Source organism: Abrus precatorius, unplaced genomic scaffold (assembly GCF_003935025.1).
Source record: "Abrus precatorius isolate BTA unplaced genomic scaffold, Abrus_2018 Scaffold7, whole genome shotgun sequence".
Taxonomy (NCBI): Eukaryota; Viridiplantae; Streptophyta; class Magnoliopsida; order Fabales; family Fabaceae; genus Abrus; species Abrus precatorius.
The window spans coordinates 6,425,800-6,451,513 of NW_020874417.1; the positions used below are offsets into that span (position 1 = coordinate 6,425,800).

General features: G+C 29.2%; 2 protein-coding genes across 2 annotated transcripts; one reads left to right on the forward strand and one right to left on the reverse strand.

The window, feature by feature from the left end:
* Positions 1–846: 846 nt before the first annotated feature.
* LOC113871379 (E3 ubiquitin-protein ligase PUB22-like) lies at positions 847–2,112 on the forward strand. Its single transcript, XM_027508471.1, has one exon. It carries the CDS (start codon positions 856–858, stop codon positions 2,110–2,112), a length of 1,257 nt encoding a protein of 418 aa, XP_027364272.1. The 5' UTR covers positions 847–855.
* A 7,489-nt stretch (positions 2,113–9,601) lies between these two features.
* Positions 9,602–10,489, reverse strand: LOC113871380 (dof zinc finger protein DOF3.5-like). The gene has a single exon (XM_027508472.1). The coding sequence runs from the start codon at positions 10,487–10,489 to the stop codon at positions 9,602–9,604; it is 888 nt and encodes a 295-aa protein (XP_027364273.1).
* Between the last annotated feature and the right edge of the window lie 15,225 nt (positions 10,490–25,714).

The window sequence follows — 25,714 nt, forward strand, 5'->3', positions numbered from 1 at the left end:
TACGTTATGTAATTAACAGTTGATGTATTAATAGTATAATAAAATTATTTTTTTTAGCTTAAATTTAGGAGACAAGATCAAGTCAATTTAATTTATTAACATAATGTTTAACAACATTTATATTAAATTATAAAGTTAAAATTATTATATATATATATTGAAACAAGCAGTATTAATATAATAAATATATCATTGTATTAAATGAATAAAACATATAACTTATTACTGATATTTATTTATTAAAATGATATAATTTTTTAAAAGTATTAAATATAAAATAAAGTAAAATAACTTCAAATATAACTCAAAATGGCTTTCGAAACACGTTAAATATTAATTCATATAACTTAAGACCTGGTACGGATGTTAAAATTAGGAAAATGTCCACTTAGTTTTGATAACTAATTCTAAGTTTAGGATTAATTTTAAGTAATTAATACATAGTGATTTTTATTAAAAACTATTATATATTATATTAAAATATAAAGTGAAATAAATAATATTTTCAATATTTAAAAGTGTAAAATTAAAAGCCTAAAAAATTAAACCTAGTTTGGTCCCGTCCAAGTTGATGTTACTGACTGGGCAATTAAAATTGGCCATTCTTGAGACGTTCCATGATCCATCTGAGTTAATTGATTGGAAAAGTCATTACTCTCTCTCTCTCTCTCTCTCTCTCTCTCTCTCTCCCCTTTTAGAAGGAAGTTGCTTCATTTTGCCGTGTTTTGACTTTCTGCAATTTGAACACCCAAATGCTATATATAAAACGCATCCCAACGCTCTCTCTCACACAAAACACACACATTTCAAAGTCTAAATTTTCTGCCAATTCATTTTTCACTCGCAGCAAACAACATGGACGAGATCGATGTCCCTCCCTTCTTCCTCTGCCCCATATCGCTCGAAATCATGAAGGATCCCGTCACCGTCGCAACCGGTATCACCTACGACCGAGACAGCATCGAGAAATGGCTCTTCTCAACCAAAAACGACACGTGTCCCGTCACCAAGCAACCGCTTCTCCTCCCAGACCTCACTCCGAACCACACCCTCCGCAGACTCATCCAAGCCTGGTGCACCGTTAACGCCTCTAACGGCATCCAAAGAATCCCAACGCCAAAACCACCCGTCAGCAAATCAAATGTCGAAAAACTCCTCAAAGACGCTTCCAATTCCCCTCTCTTACAAACCCAATGCCTCCAATCCCTCAAATCCATCGCATCCCAAAGCGAATCAAACAAACGCTGCCTTGAATCCGCTGGCGCCGTTAACTTCTTAGCTTCACTCGTAACCGGCAACGCCGGTTCCTCTTCTCCTTCAACCTTAACAGATGACGATGATTTCGTGTTCAGAACAAGCGCAGAAGACGAAGCCTTAAGCATCTTACACACTCTTCACTTATCAGAAACAGGTTTGAAGACCCTAATGGGATTCAAAAGTGGCGAATTTTTAAACTCCTTAACAAGGTTAATGCAAAGAGGCGTATACGAGTCACGTGCTTACGCAGTTTTTTTGTTGAAATCAATGTCTGAAGTGGGTGACCCAGTTCAGTTAATTCACCTACGAAGTGAAATGTTCGTGGAATTAGTACAAGTTCTGAAGGACCAGATTTCACACAAGGCTTCGAAAGCGACGTTGCAAGCGTTGATTCAACTGTGTCCATGGGGAAGGAACAGGATCAAAGCGGTGGAAGCAGGTGCTGTTCCTGTATTGGTGGAGCTTCTTTTGGATTGCAAAGAGAGAAAGCCTTGTGAAATGATGCTTGTGCTTTTGGAGATTCTGTGTCAAAGTGCTGATGGGCGTGCAGGGTTGTTGAGCCATGCGGCGGGTTTGGCTATTGTGTCGAAGAAGATTCTGAGGGTTTCGACGATGGCGAATGATAGGGCTACGAGGATTTTGTTGTCTGTTTGTAGGTTTTCTGCGACTCCATGTTTGGTGCAAGAAATGCTGAACCTGGGTGTGGTGGCGAAGCTATGTTTGGTGCTTCAGGTGGATAGTGGGAACAAGGCGAAGGAGAAAGCGAAGGAGATTCTCAAGCTTCATGCGAGGGTTTGGAGGAATTCGCCTTGCTTACCCAGTCATTTCCTTGCTTCGTACCCAACGAGTGCGTGAAATGCATGAGTTGAGTTTTTGGCTTCGATCTTATTGCTTCGATCAAATTTCGTTTACTTCTTTTGTTTTTTAGTGTACAGAAGAATTCTTATTTGGAGGGATGGGGGTTGGGCATAAAATGTTGCCCATAATGGATTCGTTGGGAAACAAATTGGAACTCATTGAGTTTTGCGTACACTGTATAATGATAAATGGAACACTGACACACAACACAATTTATCAAACCCATTTTGTTATTTCCTCACCCTATTTCAATTCTATTTTTCGGCCTTTACATACAATTCAATCTGCTTGATGAAAAAGAAGAGGATAACATTGGTTTTAAGGGTTGGTTTTTAAATATTTAAAGATGATAAGTTTTTATTATCAATGAAAGTTTTTATTATATTTTTAATGTAAAGAATACTATTATTTTTAATAAAAATTTATAATTTTATATATTTAAAATTAATTTAAAAAAATTGTACTAACAAAATCGTAATTAACATATAGCAGTCTTTAGATAACATTGCTTTTAGGTTAGAATTAAACATGGAAAAAATTATAGAGGGTCTAATTATTTATTAAATATTAAATTTTTTAGACTATCTTTAGTTTTTAATATTTTTAATTTCTTAAGGTTACTTTTAACAATTGATGTTATTAACATAAAAATATGTTTTTACTTTTAATTATCTACCTAGAAAGAAAAAATAGTTTCTATTTATATAGTTATGTAGAATTTAAAAATAATATGCATTGATATTTTTTTATACTAAAACTTACAATTTTATCTCTATAAAATTTTAAGTATGATAAATAAAATATTGAGTTTATTTACGTAACCAATTTAATAATCACTTATTTAACTACTCTTATTATATAAGACTCTGTGAAATATTTAATTATGAAACTTACTAAAATAAAATTTAAAAAGTTATAGAAATAATCAAACTATTATGAGTTTTTTACAAACTCTTTTAAAAAAAATATAAATTTTACTAAATAATTATTTTTTAATTTATATAATTTCTTCTCACTCTATTCAAATAAAGAAAGATGTAGTATATATAATACTACTTTATGGCGAGATCAAATGTCGATACTCTATTATTATTTTCAGTAACTGGCAATAAATTAGTCTAGAATCGTTCAGTAAGTCCCAATGAATAATTTTTCAAGTAAAGAACATGGGATACTGCTTAATTATAATTTTTCTCTAAAAAATTTTATTTCTAAAATTATTCTTAATTTTAATTAATCTAACTCGAGTTAAAAAAAACTTAGTCTTAGAAAAAAAATTAAATCTCTTTTCTTCTCGTTCCTGAAAATTTAACTTGAAATCATATTAAAAAAACAATAATTTATTATTTAGACCAACAAGAACAAGTTAATTATTATTTAAACACTGATTATATTCCCGATTTTGATTATTTTTCAATTGGAGTTATTTAAAATTTCTTAAATCGAAAATTCCTGGCTAATTTAAAAGATTCAAATTCAGGAAAAAATTAACACCACTAATTACAAGAAAATGGAATTTTTTTACAAGGACAATTTTTTTAAAAGAAAAATATAATATATTATTATAAAAAAAAAACAGAAAACTTGAAAACAAGCCTCTTAAATAGGATAATAAATATAACTATACCTTACCCATAAAAGAAGCTCTCAATCCAAACCCAAATATTGAAATCAAGCGTTTTACCCTGCCACCAAAACTAGACCCTAAAAAATATTCCAAGGGCAATAATATATCAGAGACCTCTTGATAAATTAGAAAAATGCTAGATCCAAATTTCTTATTCGAATGATGTGCCATACTTCTTGACTCTTCGACAAGTGAGTTTATATGCTTTTACTTTATTTCATTTAACAACTATACTTAAATTTTGTTAGAACTAGAAATCTGACCTTTTTTTTTCTTTTGGTTTTAGTAATGTTATAGCATTTTCCATGATTTTGAAAGGGAAAAGGATGTAGGTTTAGATATAATAAAATTAAGTTGATGACTATCTGCAGCTATCTCTGAGGTTTTATGTCGGATTTAGCTTCCTTTAATATTAATATAAAAATATTTGTTTATATTAACTGTATAATATATTTTACTGTTTGTATAAATATAATTTATCAACAGTTAATTTTTTCAGACAAAAATTATATATACTAATACAAATAATTTTGACATTTGATCACAAATATTCTGTTTATTAATAAATGATATTTATTTTATATTGTTAGGCTAAATCTTTTGATTTACAATTAGATTTGAATATATGCATGATAATTAGCTCTTTCATTTCAATAATTAAAAATTTATACACACACTAAAAGGTAAAAGAACCAATTAATCTGAAATTGTTCAAAACTCTAAACCCTAAAAACCCTAAACCCAATCTGAGCTGGGTGTAAATGATCATGAGTGAATGAGTGAAGGTATAGCTAGCTGAACATGACTTCTTGCTAAGAAAAAAAAAATTCTTAAGTGTTAGTATAATATTTATGTAATAAAAAGATAAATTATTAGTATAAACATTAAATACTTATATTAACAATATAATATCTTATACCAATAAATAATTTTATTATAGTAAAATATTCTTATATATTATCAAAATATTAACTGGTAGTATGATGCGTTATTTTTCGGTATATATCTTCAAAGTCTACATTATGAATTTACTATTTATTAAATAAAGATTATAGCAACAAAGATTATCCTAATAGTTAACAAATTTTATTTGTAAGTAAATGACAATTCTTTTACAGTGACTGCGTATACTTTACTATTTGTTATAAAATTAATAAATATTAAGTAGTATTTTTAAAATATTGATTAATAAATTAAAAATGATAGTTTATTTTATCAAAAATTTATTAATATACTGTCATTGTAATATTTAGAAAACATATTAATTTCTTAAAATATTTATTAATAAAATTTAAACTTGTTTACAAAATATTATAATTAATATAAACACATGTTATTATTATTAATATGGCCTTATTTTAGTTGCCTCCGAGGGAGGATTGGTCCAACTTTGTGGCTGCAACTAGGGTGAAGAGAAAGGAAGTAAATCCAGCACCAACCAACGGTTCAAGCTGCTTTTATTGCGGGACATTTCAATAACTTCTTTGGAATTTCATGAATTAGTCTTTCGGATCTTCCTCAATCATAAACAACCTACGCACCATTTTAAGCAATTTACCTACGGCCGTTTTGAAACAGCAAGGTCTATGTACACTCATTATCATCGTTGAAATTTTCATTTTCCTCGATGGAATCGTTGACCTTATCAATATAGTTAACCTCTTTCAGTATACTTATTTTTAAATCTAGAACAAGCCACGTAACTCTCTCACCCTTCTTCAGTATACTACATACTCCTATATGTGATTGCTATTTAAAGAGATGTCTACTCAAATATCATTAATTTATCATAATAATAGATTTCTGATTTCCAAAACTTGATCTAACTAAATGGCGAAAGGGTAATAAGAAGATAGTAGTTTTCCATATAAGATTTAAATGCAAAATTTCTTACTAAATGGATTAATTTTAAATCTTTACACTATTATGTTAATCCTTAGTAATATATATATTTAAATACAATTTTTTTTGTCATATTTCTTGTGATTAGTCCACTCTTTAAAGAAATTTAAAAATTAATTTGATACATATATATATATATATATATATATATATATATATATTTGAAGTTTTTTTTAAACCACTAATCACAATTAATATATTAAAAAATATATCGATCACTAACATTTCTCAGTGTAACAATATTTGTGTAAATGCTATGTAAATATAATAATTTATACAAAAACAGAATTTGAGTGCAAGTTCTTATATGATTTTTATATGATTTTTAATTTAATTTATAATTTTATATCAATAATTAAGGTAAATATTTAAGATTGACAAGGGTTATTAAAGTAAAATTTTAATTTTAATAAAAGAATAATATCGGTCAAAAGTAATTAAAAACTAGCCTCATAGGTAACTATAGCTATGTCTTTTTCTTTTATGTAATGGGAAGGAGTCAGTATTTGGAATGATTATAAGTTTTGATATTCACGTCAGACTAGTTCAGCAAGAATTCCTAAGATTTATTCTACTTGAAACTTTCTCGAGACTAGTTAGCTCAGTAAGTGTCCTCGGAATAAAATTTAATCCTTCTTTAACTACGAGTATAGATGTATTTATATGCCCAAAACTGTTTCTTACACATTTTGAACCAAAAAAATAAATAAAATTTACACCATATATTCCTCAAACTTACACCGTATATTCTATTTATTTATTGTAATTTGAATAATTTAGAATTAATTAACCTCACAAGTAATCATACAGCTGCTTTTTTCTTTTTAATTATTTCAATGGGAAACAGTCATTAGTAGGAAAGATTTTAAGTTACGATATCATCTTCAGATTAGTTCAGCAAGAAAGATACTGCTTCAACTCGAAACTTTCAACAAGAGTTAATAAGTATCGTTTGGAATGAAAATTTCACTTTCTTTTAAAATTGTGAAGTGAATTCCATATATCATGAGCAGCATATAGTTATGCAAACTCATGGACCAAGCTATAGCCCTTGTCAATTTTAAGTACCTAAAGCAATCTATTGATTGATAATTAATAAATTTTCAACTATATAACTATATTCCCCAAAACAAAAATATATAGATAGGTATTGGAACCACGTTCCAAAAGAATGGCACGAAGAGAACTGCCCGAGAGTAATCAGCATTTTTGGAGCAATAAATTATAAGTGGCTATAGAGAATTGCATATATGGCATGCACCTCTTCACACCGTGTTTGACTTTGTTACCGTATATAAGTTTGATTTAGGGTTCATAATTTGTTTTAACCAATGAATCGTTTAATGTATGAAACCCAATCTCTAAATCGGGCACATGATTAATGACAAAAATATTCTTCCAAAAATTAATAATCCCCTTACGAATTTGTCAAACATCTTGTGCTAGCTAATCTATATTATATAAAAATTGGTTATGTAGTGAATAAATTTATAATCTATATTATATACGGCTTGAACAGCGACTTAGATGAACACTCTCATAAGAAAAAAAGGAATAAGATAAACGACGATTGTTTAAGAAGCAGATATACTGACATATAAATTAATATTGTTTTCCGTGTGATCCATCCAAGATGGGATTTTATCGATTATTTAAAAAAATTATTATTATAATTTTGAAAATGGACTCAATTTAAAATTAAAGAAGTTTGAATTTAAAGTTGAGTGATTTGTTTGTATAAAATATTTTCAATAATTTAAATTTATGATATTTGTATTTATATATTTTTAATTTATTGTTAATTATAAATATAGGATTTAATTATTATAAATTTATGAATTTTTTATAAAATTAAATAACTAATTCAGTAAAATTAATTATATATTATAAATTTATGATAACAAATTATCAAATTGATAATTTATACACTAAATAAATATATATTTATTTATATAAGTAATAAATGAGTGTTTTATTAATACAAATAAGGTATATAAAAAGTTTGACAATTAATACATTTAAAAATGAATCATTATTTTTTATATTAAAAATTAATTCTTATTATTATTTCTTTAAAAAAAAAAAGAACTATCCTGTTACCGTACGTCTTCATCTACACGAAGTCAATCGTGGGGGCCACTTTTTATTGGATCATGGGCTTTTGTGGGATCATGTGTTGCACACAATTTGATGTCGGTGGACGCTCGCCTTTCAAGATTGTAGTTCCAGTCCGTCTAAATTAAAATTCAAACTTTGAATGTTTCTTTTCCCTAAATAATAAATAATAATAATAATATTAAAGAGTTGTTGTAGAATGGCCAACTCGTCACAAAGTGTGTGGTATATGAATTTCACTATAGGTTATATCAACACCAAAATATGTCGAATTGGCTATTTATGTTTATTTAATGTGGAAGGTCCAATAGACTACACAAAGAAGAGAGAAAATATTTATATGAATGCGATTTTCTGACCAAATTAAAGAGGAGAGACCCAGCCGCAGCTTGTATATGCCCAATCCTTTATTTCATACAGTTTGATTTGGAAATTGTTTGATGCCCTAATGCTGACCCTTATGCTTGTCAATGCTAGCTAGACTTCTGGTAATTCAAACACAACCTCATTATATCTTTCACTAAATACTTCAAAAGTAGGTGATGTTTCTAGGGTTCCATTAAATGACCTAATTAATTGGAGAATACTTCAGCCAATGCAACTCATTCAATCTATCTATAAAATTAAAATTGCGATGCAATAATTAAGCTAAGGAAGGACTTCTTATTAGACAAGAGTAGGAATCGGCGGGAAGAGTACGTAATTTAAAGGAACCATATGAGAATTTTAAACCTCCTAAAAGTTTTATAATAATTTAACTTTTTTTTTTGTTTTAATAAGATGTATACTTTATAGTAATTTGGTTTTTAATACATAAAATTTAAATTCAATATCTTATTAGCTTGAACCAACTCTTATTAATTTTACAATAATTTCCTTATCACAACTAATACGACAGTCATTGTTGTGTCATTTTTAACAAGTTAGAAAAATAAGAGAGTACTCTCATATAAAATTTAAATTATTAGTGTTAATTATTTAAATTTTATCTTTACAAATTTTTATTTTATTATTTAATTTTATAAAAAATATTTATTTTATTATATTTTATTGTTTGATTTTTACATAAAAACTCAAATACATAGTTTATGAAATCAAATATTAAAATGATAATTTTTTTAAATAAAATTAGAGACTAAAATAACTAATATTTACAAATTTAATAACTAAAACGAAAGCTTATGATAAATAAATTATCATTAAAAATGTAAATAATTAAACAAGTTTCGTGCTTTTGTGAAAATATAAAGAGTAACTTTTGTTTATTCAATTTGATTGATCGCATGAAAAATTGTCAGATATCATCATGTTGGATGAGAGTCGAGGATACTCCGGAGACTTTAAACTAACACTATTCGACTCGTGAGCCTAAAATCTATCATAAAATGAATCATTGCAAGCTCTCCCTCCCACAATGCAATTTACGGAGCAAAAAGTATTTGGAGCCACGAAATTGATTCTAGTATGATGAAGAATAATGCTCACAAAAATAATCACATATTTCTTGTTATCTTTTTTCCCCAACGTACATGTTCAAGATTGCCTTAAAACAATGAGTATTTTCAGAACCCAAAACTCCCATTACAATAAGTCAAAAAGAATTATAACAGGATAAATCCCTTTGCTCACATATTTCTTTATTTTATAAATGTTCATAAAGAGGAAATGAAGAGAGTTTACCAGTATATGGTGTTACTATATAGCCCCAAAGACTCTACATGTTTAATTACAACTACGAGTTATTAATTAGTAGTAACAACCCCATTCTATACATAAAATCAAATTAACTACATATAACAAAGAAAATAATAATGCAACAATGAAGAGAATCATTTTTTTTTATCATGGCACGGAAAAAGAAGCATCCTTTGGCAAATCAAAGGGGCTCCAATTACCAATTAACAAGTCTGCATCATGAGCTTCAGGTCCAAGAAGTGGTGGTTGTGTGACTTGAAATGAATGATTCATCATTACCTCAGAATTGGACCACATCATATGATCATGTGGGGCTTCCTCTTCCCCTGGCAATGGTGGCAGCTCAAAATTCATTCTACCATGACTACTACATTGATCAATTCCATCTTGTTGAGGCGCCTGCAAAGAGTTGAACTCGCTATAGCACATATGGTTATTGCTGTTTTTACTACTTTCACTAAAATGGGGTTCTATGGATGCTTGCTTTGGCAGATTCAAACACCCAGAAGGACCAAGGTCTTCAGGAAATGTACTTGGGCCAACCTCAGTGTTGGATATTCTTGAATTATTTTCTAGACAAGGATCAAAAGCTGTTTGCACTTGATCTGGATTATTCACAAGCCCTTCTTCAGAATTAGGCTTTGGGTTGAGAAAATTTGCATAAACTAGTGCAAGATCAATATTTGGTCCATCACTCACCACTGAGGAGGAGCTAGAAGATGAAGAAGTCCTCACTCTAGGATCATAAGAATGACCCACATGGTTATTATGATCTGAAGGTGAATTTTTGAAAGTGAAACCATCAATGGATTGTCTTAGTAAGGTTTTGTTACCTCTTCTATTTTTCCTGCATCCACCACCAATTGGAACATTGCGGAGGGATCCACCTTTGGTCCAATACCTTCTACATCCCTTGCAAAAGTACCTCGGTTGAGTTAAGCTATAGTTATTGTAGTAGCAAAACTTGGTGTTGGAAGAACCACACCTTGGACAATTTGGTGATATCTCAACCTCAGGCTCCCAACCACTCTCCATCACCACAAAGCATATACCTGCATTTGTTTCATAAAAAAATTAATTACTTGAGTGTGTATGTGCGGGTGTGTGTGAGGGAAATTTCAAGGCGTGGTAATGCTACATAGTGGAGTTATATGTGGTAAGGGTGAAGCTTGAGGTTCCAAAGCACATTGAGTGTTGGGGTTTAAGTTTGTTTTGCAATGCACATGAGATCATAGATGGATATGATCTTGGAAATGTGTATGCACCCCATGCACATGAGGGTAAGTTAGCTTGGTAGTGGGTCACTACCCCGTAGGCTAATACATGGTGTCGGTGTTTAACACACGTGGCACTATGGTATTGGTTGTGATGAGGGTGAGTGGGGAAGCAAAGCCATCGGTGGCACCATTTCAGGTTTCTTTCAACAGCAGACAGCCTAGATATGAGAAGCACATTCCCACAAAAGGGTAGCATCGCAACCCCATTCTTTGCCTTCCCTTAGTAGTGATTCAAAGTAGAAACTTACACTGTTTCACAGCATTCCATTTTTGTAAAAGGATAAATATCATTGTGCCTCCCATTTAGGTGTGAGAAGTAAAAAATGTAAAAAAATTATTTAATTATTAAAAGTTGTATGCAAGTGAAATCTTTTTTAAAAGTATAATAATGAATATTCATGTCCTTTGTGAAATAAAAATTTTACATCACAGGTAACGAATAAAAGAAATGAAATCAGTTATTTATTTATTTTTTAATGTGATTTAACTTTTCTAGAGTGTGTAGTATATAGGGATGGCAATGGGTAAAGTACCCAATGGGTACCCGCAAAATTTATCCACAATGGGTAGGGTATTTACCCGCTATACAGGTACGGGTATGGGTGTGGGTAAAAACCCGCAAATTTTAATGGGGATGGGTGCGGGTATGGGTATCTAAGTACCCACCCCGCCCCATACCCGCATATATATATATATATGCTTGAACTTTATTCTACAATTATGCATTGAATTTTTGTATTATTATATTACTTATGTGAAGTTATATAAGATTAATATAAAAATATAGTTAATAATAAAGCAAACCAAAAAATTTATTTTGGTTTATATTTTTAATAGAAAAATTTATTTACTATTTTATATAATTTAATTAGGCTAACACAATTTAATTATTACATAGTTAATATAAGATTGACTTTTTTTAAAATATTATTTATATATGACACACATAAAATATTTTTTACACAAATATTTTTGTTAATAAAATCATATTGATGTTTAAATCATAAAGTGAATGATAAATAATAAATATATTATAAATATTTTATAAATTTTACAATCACCTACTATTACCATAAACTTATTATTTATTAATAATATTTAAATTTTATTTTTATATTTTAATTTAAAATAATATTTTTCTATATAACATATGTATTACAAGTACAATTATAATCTATTGAATCTAAATAATATTATTCTTACTATTAATTCACATTCAAAGAAGTTTTTGAAAAGATATAAATATAAAAAGTTATTGTTAATTTTTATTTGTTAATTTTTTAAAGATAAAAAAGTATAATTTTTTTAATATACACGTATATTTCTTTATTATAAAATTTTATTGTAACTATTTATCTTTTATTCAATTTTTTTTTTTAAATTTATATACATTATAAATATTTAATTCACTAAAATATTTTTTCAAAAATTTATATTTTTGATAAAATACTTTCGTATAGTATATGAGTTAAAAAATACTAGTATTAATATATATATATATATATATTAATTATATTATATTATTTTAATTAAATCTATTATTTTTCTTACAATTTCAAATTCAAAAGTTAAAAAAAATATTTTATGTATCAACTTTCTGTTATTAGTATTGAACTTCTCTACTTTAACTCTATTCTCATTCTCAATGTCTGTCTCACTAAAACTTAATAACTATAAAATGTTATTCATTAGAGTTAGTTGTTAATGCTGTCACAAAAGGTTACTAAGTGATCCCACGTGAAGGGACAACCATTGTATAGATCTATTTCGTTGTCGTTTTGACATTACCAACAATCAAATCTCACACAAGATAGAATTATCACTGACAAATAACTTGTGTGTTTAGTTTTTGCTTATTGTTTCTAAGAATTTTAGTTTAGAAAATTATTATATTAAGATACATTTAATATTTATGATCTTTGAATATTTGTTTTTATCTATATTTGTACCTTGTTCGGCAACTACATATTGAATTTTTGTATTATTATGCTACTTATGTGAAGTTATATAAACATATTTTTCTTTATAAATATTTTTTCTCAAACAAGCGCGGGTAATGGGTACAAGACGGGTATGCGGGTACCCAGAGGGTACGGGTACGGGGATTAATATTCATACCCACGCGGGTATGGGGCCAGGTATGGGTATTTTTTTAAAACGCGGGTATGGGGATGGGTACTGTAGTACCCTACCCATACCCTACCCATTGCCATCCCTAGTAGTGTATTCGAGAAAGCAAAGTGCGTAGAGTAACAACCCTTGATTACAAAAATTAATGGTAAAAATTTAATCATCCCTTCTAATAATTTTTCTGGGCACCTTGTGCGGCCTTGTTAATACTAATTAATTATTATTTTTCGGTTTTCTTCACTTGGGGTCTTTCAAGTAGGTGTTGTTTTGTGATTAAAATGATATTCGTTATTGCAAATATAGTTACGAAAAGCAATAGAAACAAGTATATTTCATCGGCATGGTAAGAATTGAACTTCCAACTTATTTTCACTTCTATCTATATATACAAGTACTACGGTTCGCAATTTGGAGGTCTAACTGTCTCTTCTGCAAGAAAGAGGCACATGGGAGCTAAGTATATCAGCATTTTGTGAAGAAAGAATGTCTCTTCCTAAATGATGATAAATTTTTCGTTGACTCTTATTTCTTGGATCATGGGCTTCTCGGATCATGTAACATTAGATTTCATCAAAATATTCCTAAAATACTACACTTTTATAAACGAAAATGTAAACAATTTACTTGTTTTAATTATTCCTAAAACCTCTGCGTATCCTAGAGAGTGATGATGCAAAATGCATAATCAACTGGTGAAACGAGGGCTGTCGAGCAGGAATTGCAAGCGTTGGCCAACTAAGAATATGAAATTCTCAAACATGCATGGTCAAAAAAATTTGATGAGCAAAAAATAAAGAAAAATTATTATTAAGTTTAAAAAATTGTTTGGTGAATAAAAAAATTAATTATAACTTTTAAAAGTTTTTTGATTAAAAGTTGTGTTTTAATATTTTTTATTTTTACCGTTAACTTTGAAAATAATTTATGCTCACAAAATAATTTTAACTTTTTAATTTATTTAACATATTTCAACTAATTATATAATTAATTTTATTAAATAGAATTAGTCTAATATAGAATAGCACATAATAATAATAATAATAATAATAATAATAATAATAATAATAAACAGTTATGATGTTGATGTTATATATGTTGATGAAAAGAAGATTCTATTTCTCAATATGACAATATTTATAACAAATGTGGTAATTTTTGGGGGGAGGTGGGGTAGTTCTAGAACAAATTTTGAAGTTTTACACTAGCTTTATCTTAAATCATCTAAAAACAATTAAATAAATTGTTCTTGATATTGATGTTCATCAGCTTTATCTTATTTCAATTTTTTAATTTATCAAACTCAATAAATATAATTATTATACCAATAAATATACAAATTGATCTCCAAATTTATCAACTTATGGAAGTCATTCTCTTTCAAGATTAATTTATATAAATGTAAACTTTTGAAAATCAAAGCAAAATAAGTAATATTTTGCAGAGTATAAATTGTATATTCATTCATAAATTTACTTATATGATTGAAAATTTTTTTATTTAGATCAAAGTGAAAGATAAAATATACTAAAATTTCATGTGTCAAAAGGTAGTGAAATGTTTATATCTATCGATAAATTTTTAAAAATTTTAATAGAATTTCATCTATTCAATTTTTATTGAAAGAGAAATAAATACAAATTTTGTATAAAAGAAATAATTACAAAATAAAGATGATTGGTAGCAACAGATTTACTCAGTTTTAATCACAGGTCATACTAAATTCAATTAATCAAAGTTATTAGTAAAATTTAAAATTAGACAACAGAATGACATATTTCAAAAGGAGAAGAAAGAGACTAGAGTCGAGCACAACTCTAAGGCAAAGCCATAAATCTACCTAAGCTCCAAAAAATGATATTTCTATAAGTAATATTATTTTAAACGTTAAACTTGTTAATGACATTAACATTTTCATTGTCTTAAAAAAATGGTAAAATTATGTACTTAATAATAGAAATGGAACTAAGTTAAACTGTCTAATAAAAGTATATGACTTAGTCTTTTTAAAGTATAGTCTAACTTAACTTATTTAAGTAACATGTTTAATTTAAATTTTTTTAAAAATTTAATTAATTAAATAGGTTAAACTTAGACTTAAGAAAAAATATATTAAGTCTAATAGAATAACATATTTAAGACTTACAAAATTTATAATACTATATTAAATAATTTTATATAAAAATTATAATATAACATTATACTAAATTTAATAAATAAAATCTTAAATTAAAAATACTAATTCATTTTGTTGGAGTTGAATAATATTCTTATTATATATTTTTTGTGAGAAAGAGCGTGCACTTGCTAGATTCTTTTACGTTACTATTACCTGATGCATCTTTTTCATTAATATTTTTATACTTTACTTCAGAACAATATTATTATTTATGTATTTTACATTTTTTTTTGTTGCATTTGCTAATTTTAGGTCTAAAATATATTTAGTTAATGTGTTTGTTGATTTAAAGTATGAAATTTTATGCTACTAAATTTACTTAATGATTTATGGATTGATTTTCAATCAATTGTGTTTATTGTATGCTCAGTGATTTACTTATTTAAATTAAATATACAGTTTGAAAATGATAAATAAGAATATATAATTTTATTACAAATATTCAAGATGTTGAACCATTTTTTTTATGACTTTTAGATATAAGTCTTATGATCTTTATAAATATATACGTATTTAGAGTATTTAATAATTTATTTATAAAAGAGTTTAATAGCCTATTAAAGATCTTAATATGACATAGGTCATTAAAAATGCTAATAGACAAAATCAGACTTTTAAAAAAGTGATACTAGACTTGATAAAAAGGTTATGACAGGTAAGATGTGAGATTGAGGTTTCAAAATTATTAAATAGGTCAAACTTACTTATATAAAGTTTAACTTATTTTCATCCCTACTCAACACTTCATTTAGAAATATGTATCTTATAGAAAATTGTCATAGGGGTATAAGACTTTGTACCAGCTCTTGACAACACATATATCTCAAGGAATGTCTAAGAGTCACTTTAACAACCTAAATAGACAATAATTGTAATAGAAGAGGTTCACGCTTTGGTTAAAAATGGCACATAGGGATCACTACTATGGTAGAAGGGAAGAAATAGGTTAGATGCAAGTGAATATTGTAACGCCCCATATTTTGTAATAATATTTTAATTACTATATATATATATATATATATATATATATATATATTGTAGTCCTGCTATTACCTACTTTCCTTTCAGTCTATTTTATTTTCCTTTGATCCACTTCGGGTTATCTGGTATAAGAGCCTGATGGGGAAGTAGGAATATAACTGTTGATTATTTATAACTATGTTCTTCTGGATCTGGACTTTATATTGCTTTTAAATTCTGCTTTTGTATAGTTTATTATTTTATGGAATGCTTTTACTGGAAGTACAACAGTTCTTAGTTCTTTTGAATACAACATCGTCAGATTAGCCTTACTACCCTTCAACCACGGGACTTACTGCTACAGCCCTATTTAAAAGAACTAAAAACTGTTGTATTTCCAATAAAAACATTCCATAAAATAATGAACTATACAAAAGCAAAATTTAAAAGCAATATAAAGTCTAGATCTAGAAGAACATAGTTATCAATAATCAACAGTTATATTTCTACTTTCCCATCAGGCTCTGATACCAGATAACCCAAAGTGGATCAAAAGAAAATAAAATAGACTGAAAGGAAAGTAGGCAGTAGCAGGACTACAAGATATAAATGCAGAAATTTAAATATGTAAATTTAAAACATAGAAACTAGAACGGCGGTATAACCAACACAGATCTAGTAGAGGAAGAAGAGAAGAAAGCTAGACGACGGTAGTCCGAACAGAACCGGCTAAGAGGGAGAAGAGAAGAAAAATAATTTAAAACAACAAACTTTTATTGAAACTTGGAGAAAAACTTACAAAGAAATTATCTCAGAGCACTTCTCACTAGTTTATCTCTTTAAGATTGTTGAATAAAAGGATGCCTCACAATATGGTCGATGACTCCTTAAATAGAAAATTATAAATACTGTTTCTACAGTTTCGGTTGATAACTGGAACTATTCCCTACAGTATAAGTCATAATTCTTGAATATCTATTCTGAAACAATCATCTTCATTTTGATAGAAGTCATCAATATTTGTCTTGGAATCCTGTTTTGCAGAAGATTCAGCATCATCTTGATTTAGAAGAAGAAGCACTTCTTTTAAATTTTTCTTCATTTTTTCTTTGGAATCACAGCCTGACAAGAAGGCAACAATCTTGGATTTCTGATTTAAGAATTGAAATGTTGTTGGATCAGTAAGTTTTAAAAGCTTTGGATTATTTCCAAAAAAATTCATTAACTCCTTGAGGTCCTGCATGATCTGCATTAAATTGACTCCACCATTTCACAAAAGCATGTCTGTGACCTATAGGAAGAATGTCATCACCCTCTGTCTTGCTATATCTATATTGCCAAGAGAATACCCAGGCCAGAGCAAAATGTCGATTGAGTTTATTTTGAAACCAAAAGATTCTTATTCAGGCATCAATATAGTCCCAGTAATTGTATCCTACTGGATCAAAAGGCTGTGAAAATTTTTTAAATAAATTTAGGTCTTTTCCGAAAACTTTTTTGTGTTAAAACTTTGAGTATCTGGATTGTGGAATAGGTAATAATTGAGGGATCTTTTTGGTTCTTGTAATGTTTAATAGAAACAAAATCTGAATCTATCAAAATAAATTCATAAAACTGTCTGGTTTTATTTAAGGCATATGGTCTAAAATGAAAACCATGGGGGAAAACTTTAGAGATTGCTTTATAGGGATTTTTATCCCAAAATTCATATTCCATCTGGATTACTGAGGAAAATTTTCCTTTAGCTAGGTAATGGGATGAGTTTTGAGTTGGCTTTTGTGTTTGTTTGTCTTTTTGAAGAATAGCAGTTTTACTGGTATCTTCTTAGGTAATTGTTTTATTTAATGATTGGACAATGCTGTTTAGGCTAGATAAGTCTAACTCCATTTCATCTTCAGAAGCAATATCTACCCAAGATTTTTTTCGTAAAGTACTCAGACTTCCTTGTTGGAGAGCCAAGAGGGTACTGATAGGTAAAGCATAATCTGCTTTAGTTTGCTTGGTTATTTTAGTTTGAGAAGAATCAATCTTTTTGGAAGATTCTTTAAAAATTTCAGATTGCTGGGTGGATGACTCAATAATCTGGATGACATTTTAAGTCGATGACTCAATTGGGGTTGATGACCCTGAAGAGATTGAATTAGAATCTTCTGAAGCATATTTTGCTTCTGATTTTAGAGCCAGAGCTAGCCTGACTCTTCCACAGCTGGTGGCTCCTCCTCTGGAGGAGGTCGATGCCTTTCTAGGCATTCTATTTATCCTGTAGATATTCACGAGTGAGATAATCAGGAAGGGAATTTGAAGTGTCTTTGAGATATTCTATATCAAAATCAAAAATACTTAAAATTGTTTGCTATCTTGCAAGGATTTGTTTTAAGGCAAGATTTTTAACATCCTTTTGTAAAATTTCTTTAGCAAACTTGCAGTCCACTCTAATAAGAAACTTTTGGTTTAATAAATCAAATTGAAATTTTGAAACACATAAAATAATTATTAAAACTTCTTTTTTAATAGTTGAATAATTCTGTTGTGCAGAATTCCAGTGCTTTGAAGTGTATGCAATAATGTGTTCATGAGAGTCTATTTTTTGTTTGAGAATGCCACCATAACGTATACCAGAGGCATCAGTTTCAACAATTTTGAAAGCTTGAGGAATAGGAAGATAGAGATAGTTTATATTTCTGACTCTATTCTTAATTTCTTTAACAACATTGGTATGGACATTTGTCCAAGAAGGAGGATTCTTTTTAAGCCTATCATGTAAAGGCTTAATAATATTATTTAGATGAGGAATAAAGTCTCATACATAATTAAGACATCCTAAAAACTTCTGGAGTTGGGTTTTATCAAGGATTCTGTCAAGAAACTTATTAGCAAATTCGATGGATCTGTTAATAGGAATGATAGTTCCCTGATGGATATTGTGACCAAGAAATCTGATATTGGTTTGAAAGAGATTGATTTTTGATTTTGAAACAGCAACTCCATTTTGCTTGACAACATTTATAAAAACATTTATATACTTGAAATGTTGATAAATAGAATGAGAGAAGATTAAAACATCATCAATATAGACAATGACAAATTTGGAATAAGGATTGAAGATATCGTTCATAATTTTCTGAAATTCAGAAGGAGCATTTTTAAGACCAAAGGGCATTACATTCTATTCATATTGCCCAAAGAGAACAGTAAAGGCAGTTTTGTATTTGTCTTCTTCACAAATTTGGATTTATCAAAACCCAAATTTCATGTCAAATTTTGAGAAAATCTTAGCAGAATTGAGTCTGTTAAGAAGATCCTTTTTGTTGGGAATAGGATATCTAATCTACTGAAGAGCTTGGTTAAGCGATTTATAATTTATGACTAGCCTAGGAGTACCTCTCTCTAATTCTGCTTGTTTATTAACATAAAATGCAAAACAAGACCAAGTGCTTTTGCTTCTCCTAATAAGCTTTTTGCTAAAGAGAACTTTAATCTCTTTCTGACAGTATTGAAGTAGTTCCTCATTCATTTGAATGGGTCTCGCTTTGATAGGGATTTGACTTTCTTTAAAGTCTAGTTCATAAGGAAGATTAACAATATGCTTCTTTATATTCCAAAATGTGTTTGGCAAGTCAGAACAAATAGAAGATTGAATATTTTCTAAAAGAGACTTAATCTTCTTCTGAAGTGATTGATTCTTCAACTATTTATCAATACTAGCAAAAGAAACTTCTTCTTTCAGAAAATTAATTTGATTAATCTTATTTTGGATAAAATTAATGTTTTTTATAAAAGGTTTGCTTGAAAATTTAAAGGTTATTTGCTTACCTAAATGGTAAGTAGAAATACCTTCTTTTGAAATTTGAAGCGGGAAAAAAGTTTTAATAAAAGGAGTTCCTAGAATAACTTCATTCTTCAAATTTTTAACAAGAAGAAAGTTTGTTTCAACTTTAAAACATTGGTTTTCAATAATAGCTTTAGATAATTTGTAATTAATCTTAAGTTTTGAACCACTAGCAGTGTTAAGTTTTTCAGAAGTTTTCTCAAAATATTTAGTAGTAATTAGTCCTTCTAAAATACAATTTGAATCAGCACCAGTATCAAAGAGTGCCAAAGTATCAAGGACAAAATCATCAATAATGATTCTGATGTTAATGTAAATTTTTTTAATTTTGACCTTATTGATCAAACACATAAAAGTTTCTTCAATTTTCTTAGAATCATTATTCTCAAGAAGTTATTTCTTCCTCCTTAGATTTTACAGGATTCACAGAGATTTTTTCTCCTAAAACCTGAAGGTATTTGTTGGTGTAATTGGCCTGTTCCATGAGGCCTTGGATATCATTAGGAGTGATAGACTCATCAAGATTCTTTGTTTTGAAAGGAATAGCCGTAACAGGGTTACCGCTTTTGTCTTTCAAGTATGGTAACTGATAATGAGTTATGGGTGGCAGTTCACTCTGAACAATTTGTCCATCTTTAATCTGCCAAGTTATAACATTAGCAGAGGAGGTACTAATGACATCCTCTTGCCAAGGATAATCAATATTATTATGAATCGTATAAGCATGATACCAATCAAAGAAAGGAATATTTTGCTTGACTTTTTCGAGAAATTGGTAAAATTCCTCTTGGATATCGATCTATTCTTACCCTTGTAATTTTGGAAGAACCACTCTCTTTGAGGTTTCCATTCCTCAGAATAGAAATATTTCCTAAGGGTTTCTTTATCTATAATGAATTTATGAGATAACATCATAAGACTCATTAAGGGAAGAGTAGGTTGGAGATTGGATACTCTGGTTTTTCTTCTTCCTTTTCAGAAGTTTGATAGACATTTCTAGGAATCATAGAAGAAGTATCTAATCCTTGTAGGTTTATGGAATGATCATGATTAATCGATCTGGGAATTTCAGACCTAAAGTAAGATCTAGAAGAAAATGATTTCCTAGCAGAAACAAAATCAGATCAATTGCTATAAGCATCAATTCCAGATGAGAAAGAGTTTCTCCTATCAAAGGTTATTTCAACTTTTCAAAAAATATCTTGAGAAATATCCTGGATTTGGTGGGCAGGACGAGGAATACAGGGTGAGGCTTTATCCATCACCTATTTTTTTAGGAGAGTAACCTCATCCCATTTAATAATTCTTCCTCTTCCCAATCTCAATTAGAAAAACCTCTCTTCAAGCCTTTTAAGATTAGCGTCAAAGCTAAACAAAAAATCCTAGAACTTAGGCAAAAAGAAAAAACCAAAGCTATTGAGGATAACCAAAATGAGCTACTTAGTAAAATTACTAGCCTGCTCACCACTATTCCTGATACTCCCCAAACTTCTGAAGAATCTAGCGTCAAACCTAGGACTAAATCTTTTACCAAGACTGTCAATGTCATTTCTAAAGCTGATTTAGAACAATATTCTAAAACAGATTCTGTTTTAGCCATTAATCCAGTCAATAATTGAAAAAATTCTTCCAAGCTTTATTATAATAGAGCTACTGCTCCTGATCTTATTTTAGAAGATACGCAAGACTATATCCAAAGTTTTAATTCTAATGATATCTATATTTGGAATATTGATGATTTATCTAAATATAATATCATTTCCAAGCTTCAAAATATGTTTGTCGTTGCTATGAGCTATTTTACTAACCAAAATATGCCTGAAGACACCATTGTTTATATTCTAGTGGCAGGTTTCACTGGACAACTCAAAGGCTGGTGGAATAATTATCTCACTAAAACTGATAGAGAAAATATTCTCTCTGTAGTAAAAATTGATGACAAAGGTAAAACCATTGTCAGCGATAATGAACAGCTCTCTGATGCAGTGTATACTTTATTATACACTATATCTCAACATTTTCTTGGAGATCCTTCTTTATGGAGAGAAAGATCTGGTGAGCTTTTATCCAATCTTAGATGTAAAACCTTAGAGGACTTTAAATGGTATAAAGATACATTTATGTCTAGGGTTTTAACTAGAGAAGATTGTAACCAAGCATATTGGAAGAAAAAAATATCTTGATGGTCTTCCCAAATCTTTCGGAGATCTTATTAGAAGTAAACTCCGAAGTCACTCTCCTAATGGAGATATCAATTATGACAGTTATGACTATGGTCAGCTCACTGCCATTATTATTCATAATACTATCAAGGTCTGTCAAAAAGATAAACTCCATAAGCAGCTAGCCAAAGAGAGAGCCCTGAACAAGAAAGATTTAGGATCTTTCTGCGAACAATTTGGTCTTCCTTCTTGCTCTACCAAAAAGAAAAAATAGACTCCTAAAAAAGAAACTGTTGAAACCCATAAGAAGCCTTACAAAAGGAAGTACAATAGGAAAACTCCTTTCAAGAAGCATAGGGAAAATGTCATCCCCAGCAATATCTCTAAAAAATTCAGAACAGGTATAACTTGTTACAACTACGGTAAACCTGACCATATCAGTAAATACTACAGGCTCAAGAAGAAGATTAGTAGCCTCAACCTTGATCCTTTTATTGAAGATCAAATCAATAACCTCCTTATTGAATCTTCTGAAGAAGATTCTGCCAAGGAAACCAATGAGGATGTTAACCAAGTTTAACATGATTATACTCCAGAAATCAATGTTTTAACAAAAGAACAAGATCTTCTTATAGAAGCAATAAGTTCCATATCTGATCTTCATGAAAGAAAAGATTTTTTTAACAAATTTAAAGATGTTTTAGAAACAAAACCCAAACCCAAAGAACTTTTTACTACTAATAAGTTTGATATAACAAATATTTTCAAAAGATTAGAAAAGAATTCTAGTATTAAACCAACCACTATCCAAGATATCCAGATTGAGATTAACAATCTCAAAAAGGAAATTAGAGATATCAAAGAGCAACAACAAATTCATCAGACTATTCTTTCTCAGCTCGATGATGACAGTGAATTTGAAGTTGAGAAAGAAAAACCTCTTGAGAATAATGATTCTAAGAAAATTGAAGAAACTTTTATGTGTTTGATCAACGAGGTTAAAATTAAAAAAATTTACATTAACATCAGAATCATTATTGATGATTTTGTCCTTGATACTTTGGCATTCTTTGATACTGGTGTTGATTCAAATTGTATTTTAGAAGGACTAATTCCTACTAAATATTTTGAGAAAACTTCTGAAAAACTCAGCACTGCTAGTGGTTCAAAACTTAAGATTAATTACAAATTATCTAAAGCTATTATTGAAAACCAAGATTTTAAAGTTGAAACAAACTTTCTTTTTGTTAAAAATTTGAAGAATGGAGTTATTCTAGGAACTCCTTTTATTAAAGCTCTTTTCCCGCTTCAAATTTCAAAAGAAGGTATTTCTACTTACCATTTAGGTAAGCAAATAACCTTTAAATTTTCAAGCAAACCTTTTATAAAAAAACATTAATATTATCCAAAATAAGATTAATCAAATTAATTTTCTGAAAGAAGAAGTTTCTTTTGCTAGTATTGATAAACAGTTGAAGAATCCATCACTTTAGAAGAAGATTAAGTCTCTTTTAGAAAATATTCAATCTTCTATCTGTTCTGACTTGCTAAACGCATTTTGGAATAGAAAGAAGCATATTGTTAATCTTCCTTATGAACTAGACTTTAAAGAAAGTCAAATCCCTACCAAAGCGAGACCCATTCAAATGAATGAGGAATTACTTCAATACTGTCAGAAAGAGATTAAAGATCTCTTTAGCAAAAAGCTTATTAGGTGAAGCAAAAGCCCCTGGTCTTGTTCTGCATTTTATGTTAATAAACAAGCAGAATTAGAGAGAGGTACTCCTAGACTAGTTATAAATTATAAACCGCTTAACCAAGCTCTTCAGTGGATTAGATATCTTATTCCCAACAAAAAGGATCTTCTTAACAGACTCAATTCTGCGAAGATTTTCTCAAAATTTGACATGAAATTTGGGTTTTGACAAATCCAAATTTGTGAAGAAGACAGATACAAAACTGCCTTTACTGTTTCCTTTGGGCAATAGGAATGGAATGTAATGCCCTTTGGTCTTAAAAATGCTCCTTCTGAATTTCAGAAAATTATGAACGATAACTTCAATCCTTATTTCCAAATTTGTCATTGTCTATATTGATGATGTTTTAATCTTCTCTCATTCTATTGATCAACATTTCAAGCATATAAATGTTTTTATAAATGTTGTCAAGCAAAATGGACTTGCTGTTTCAAAATAAAAAATCAATCTCTTTCAAACCAATATCGGATTTCTTGGTCACAATATCCACCAGGGAACTATCATTCCTATTAACAGATCCATCGAATTTGGTAATAAGTTTCTTGACAGAATCCTTGATAAAACCCAACTCCAGAGGTTTTTAGGATGTCTTAATTATGTAGGAGACTTTATTCCTCATCTCAATAATATTATTAAGCCTTTACATGATAGGCTTAAAAAGAATCATCCTTCTTGGACAAACGTCCATACCAATGTTGTTAAAGAAATTAAGAACAGACTCAGAAATATAAACTGTCTCTATCTTCCTATTTCCCAAGCTTTCAAAATTGTTGAAACTGATGCCTCTGGTATACGCTATGGTGGCATTCTCAAACAAAAAATAGACTCTCATGAACACATTATTGCATACACTTCAAAGCATTGAAATTCTGCACAACAGAATTATTCAACTGTTAAAAAAGAAGTTTTTGCAATTGTTTTATGTGTTTCAAAATTTCAATCTGATTTATTAAATCAAAAGTTTCTTATTAGAGTGGACTACAAGTTTGCTAAAGAAATTTTACAAAAGGATGTTAAAAATCTTGCCTCAAAACAAATCTTTCCAAGATGGCAAGCAATTTTAAGTATTTTTGATTTTGATATAGAATATCTCAAAGGCACTTCAAATTCTCTTCCTGATTATCTTACTCGTGAATATCTACAAGATAAATAGAATGCCTAGAAAGGCATCGACCTCCTCCAGAGGAAGAGCCACCAGCCGTGGAAGAGTCAGGCTAGCTCTGGCTCTAAAATCAAAAGCAAAATCTGCTTTAGCAGATTCTAATTCAATCTCTTCAGGGTCATCAACCCCAATTGAGTCATCGACTCAAAATGTCATCCAAATTATTGAGTCATCCACCCAGCAATCTGAAATTCCTAAAGAATCTTCCAAAAAGATTGATTCTTCTTAAACTAAAATAACTAAGCAAACTAAAGCAGATTATGCTTTACCTATTAGTACCCACTTGGCTCTCTAACAAGGAAGTCTGAGTACTTTACCAAAAAAATCTTGGGCAAATATTGCTTCTGAAGATGAAATGGAGTTAGACTTAGCTAGCCTAAACACCATTATCTAATCATTAAATAAAACAATTACCTAAGAAGATACCGGTAAAACTGTTATTCTTCAAAAAGACAAACAAACACAAAATCCAACTCAAAACTCATCCTATTACCTAGCTAAAGGAAAATTTTTCTCAGTAATCCAGATGGAATATGAATTTTTAGATAAAAATTCCTATAAAGCAATTTCTAAAGTTTTTCCCCCTGGTTTTCATTTTAGACCATATGCCTTAAATAAAACCAGACAATTTTATGAATTTATTTTGATAGATTCATATTTTGTTTCTATTAAACATTACAAGGACAAAAAAGATCCCTCAATTATTACCCATTCCACAATCCAGATACTCAGTTTTAACACCAAAAAATATCAGAAAAGACCTAAATTTATTTTAAAAAATTTCGTAGTCTTTTGATCCAGTAGGAT

Coding starts and splice junctions, on each gene's coding strand:
- LOC113871379 (XM_027508471.1), top strand. CDS start 856: ATGGACGAGATCGATGTCCCTCCCTTCTTCCTCTGCCCCATATCGCTC.
- LOC113871380 (XM_027508472.1), bottom strand. CDS start 10,489: ATGGAGAGTGGTTGGGAGCCTGAGGTTGAGATATCACCAAATTGTCCA.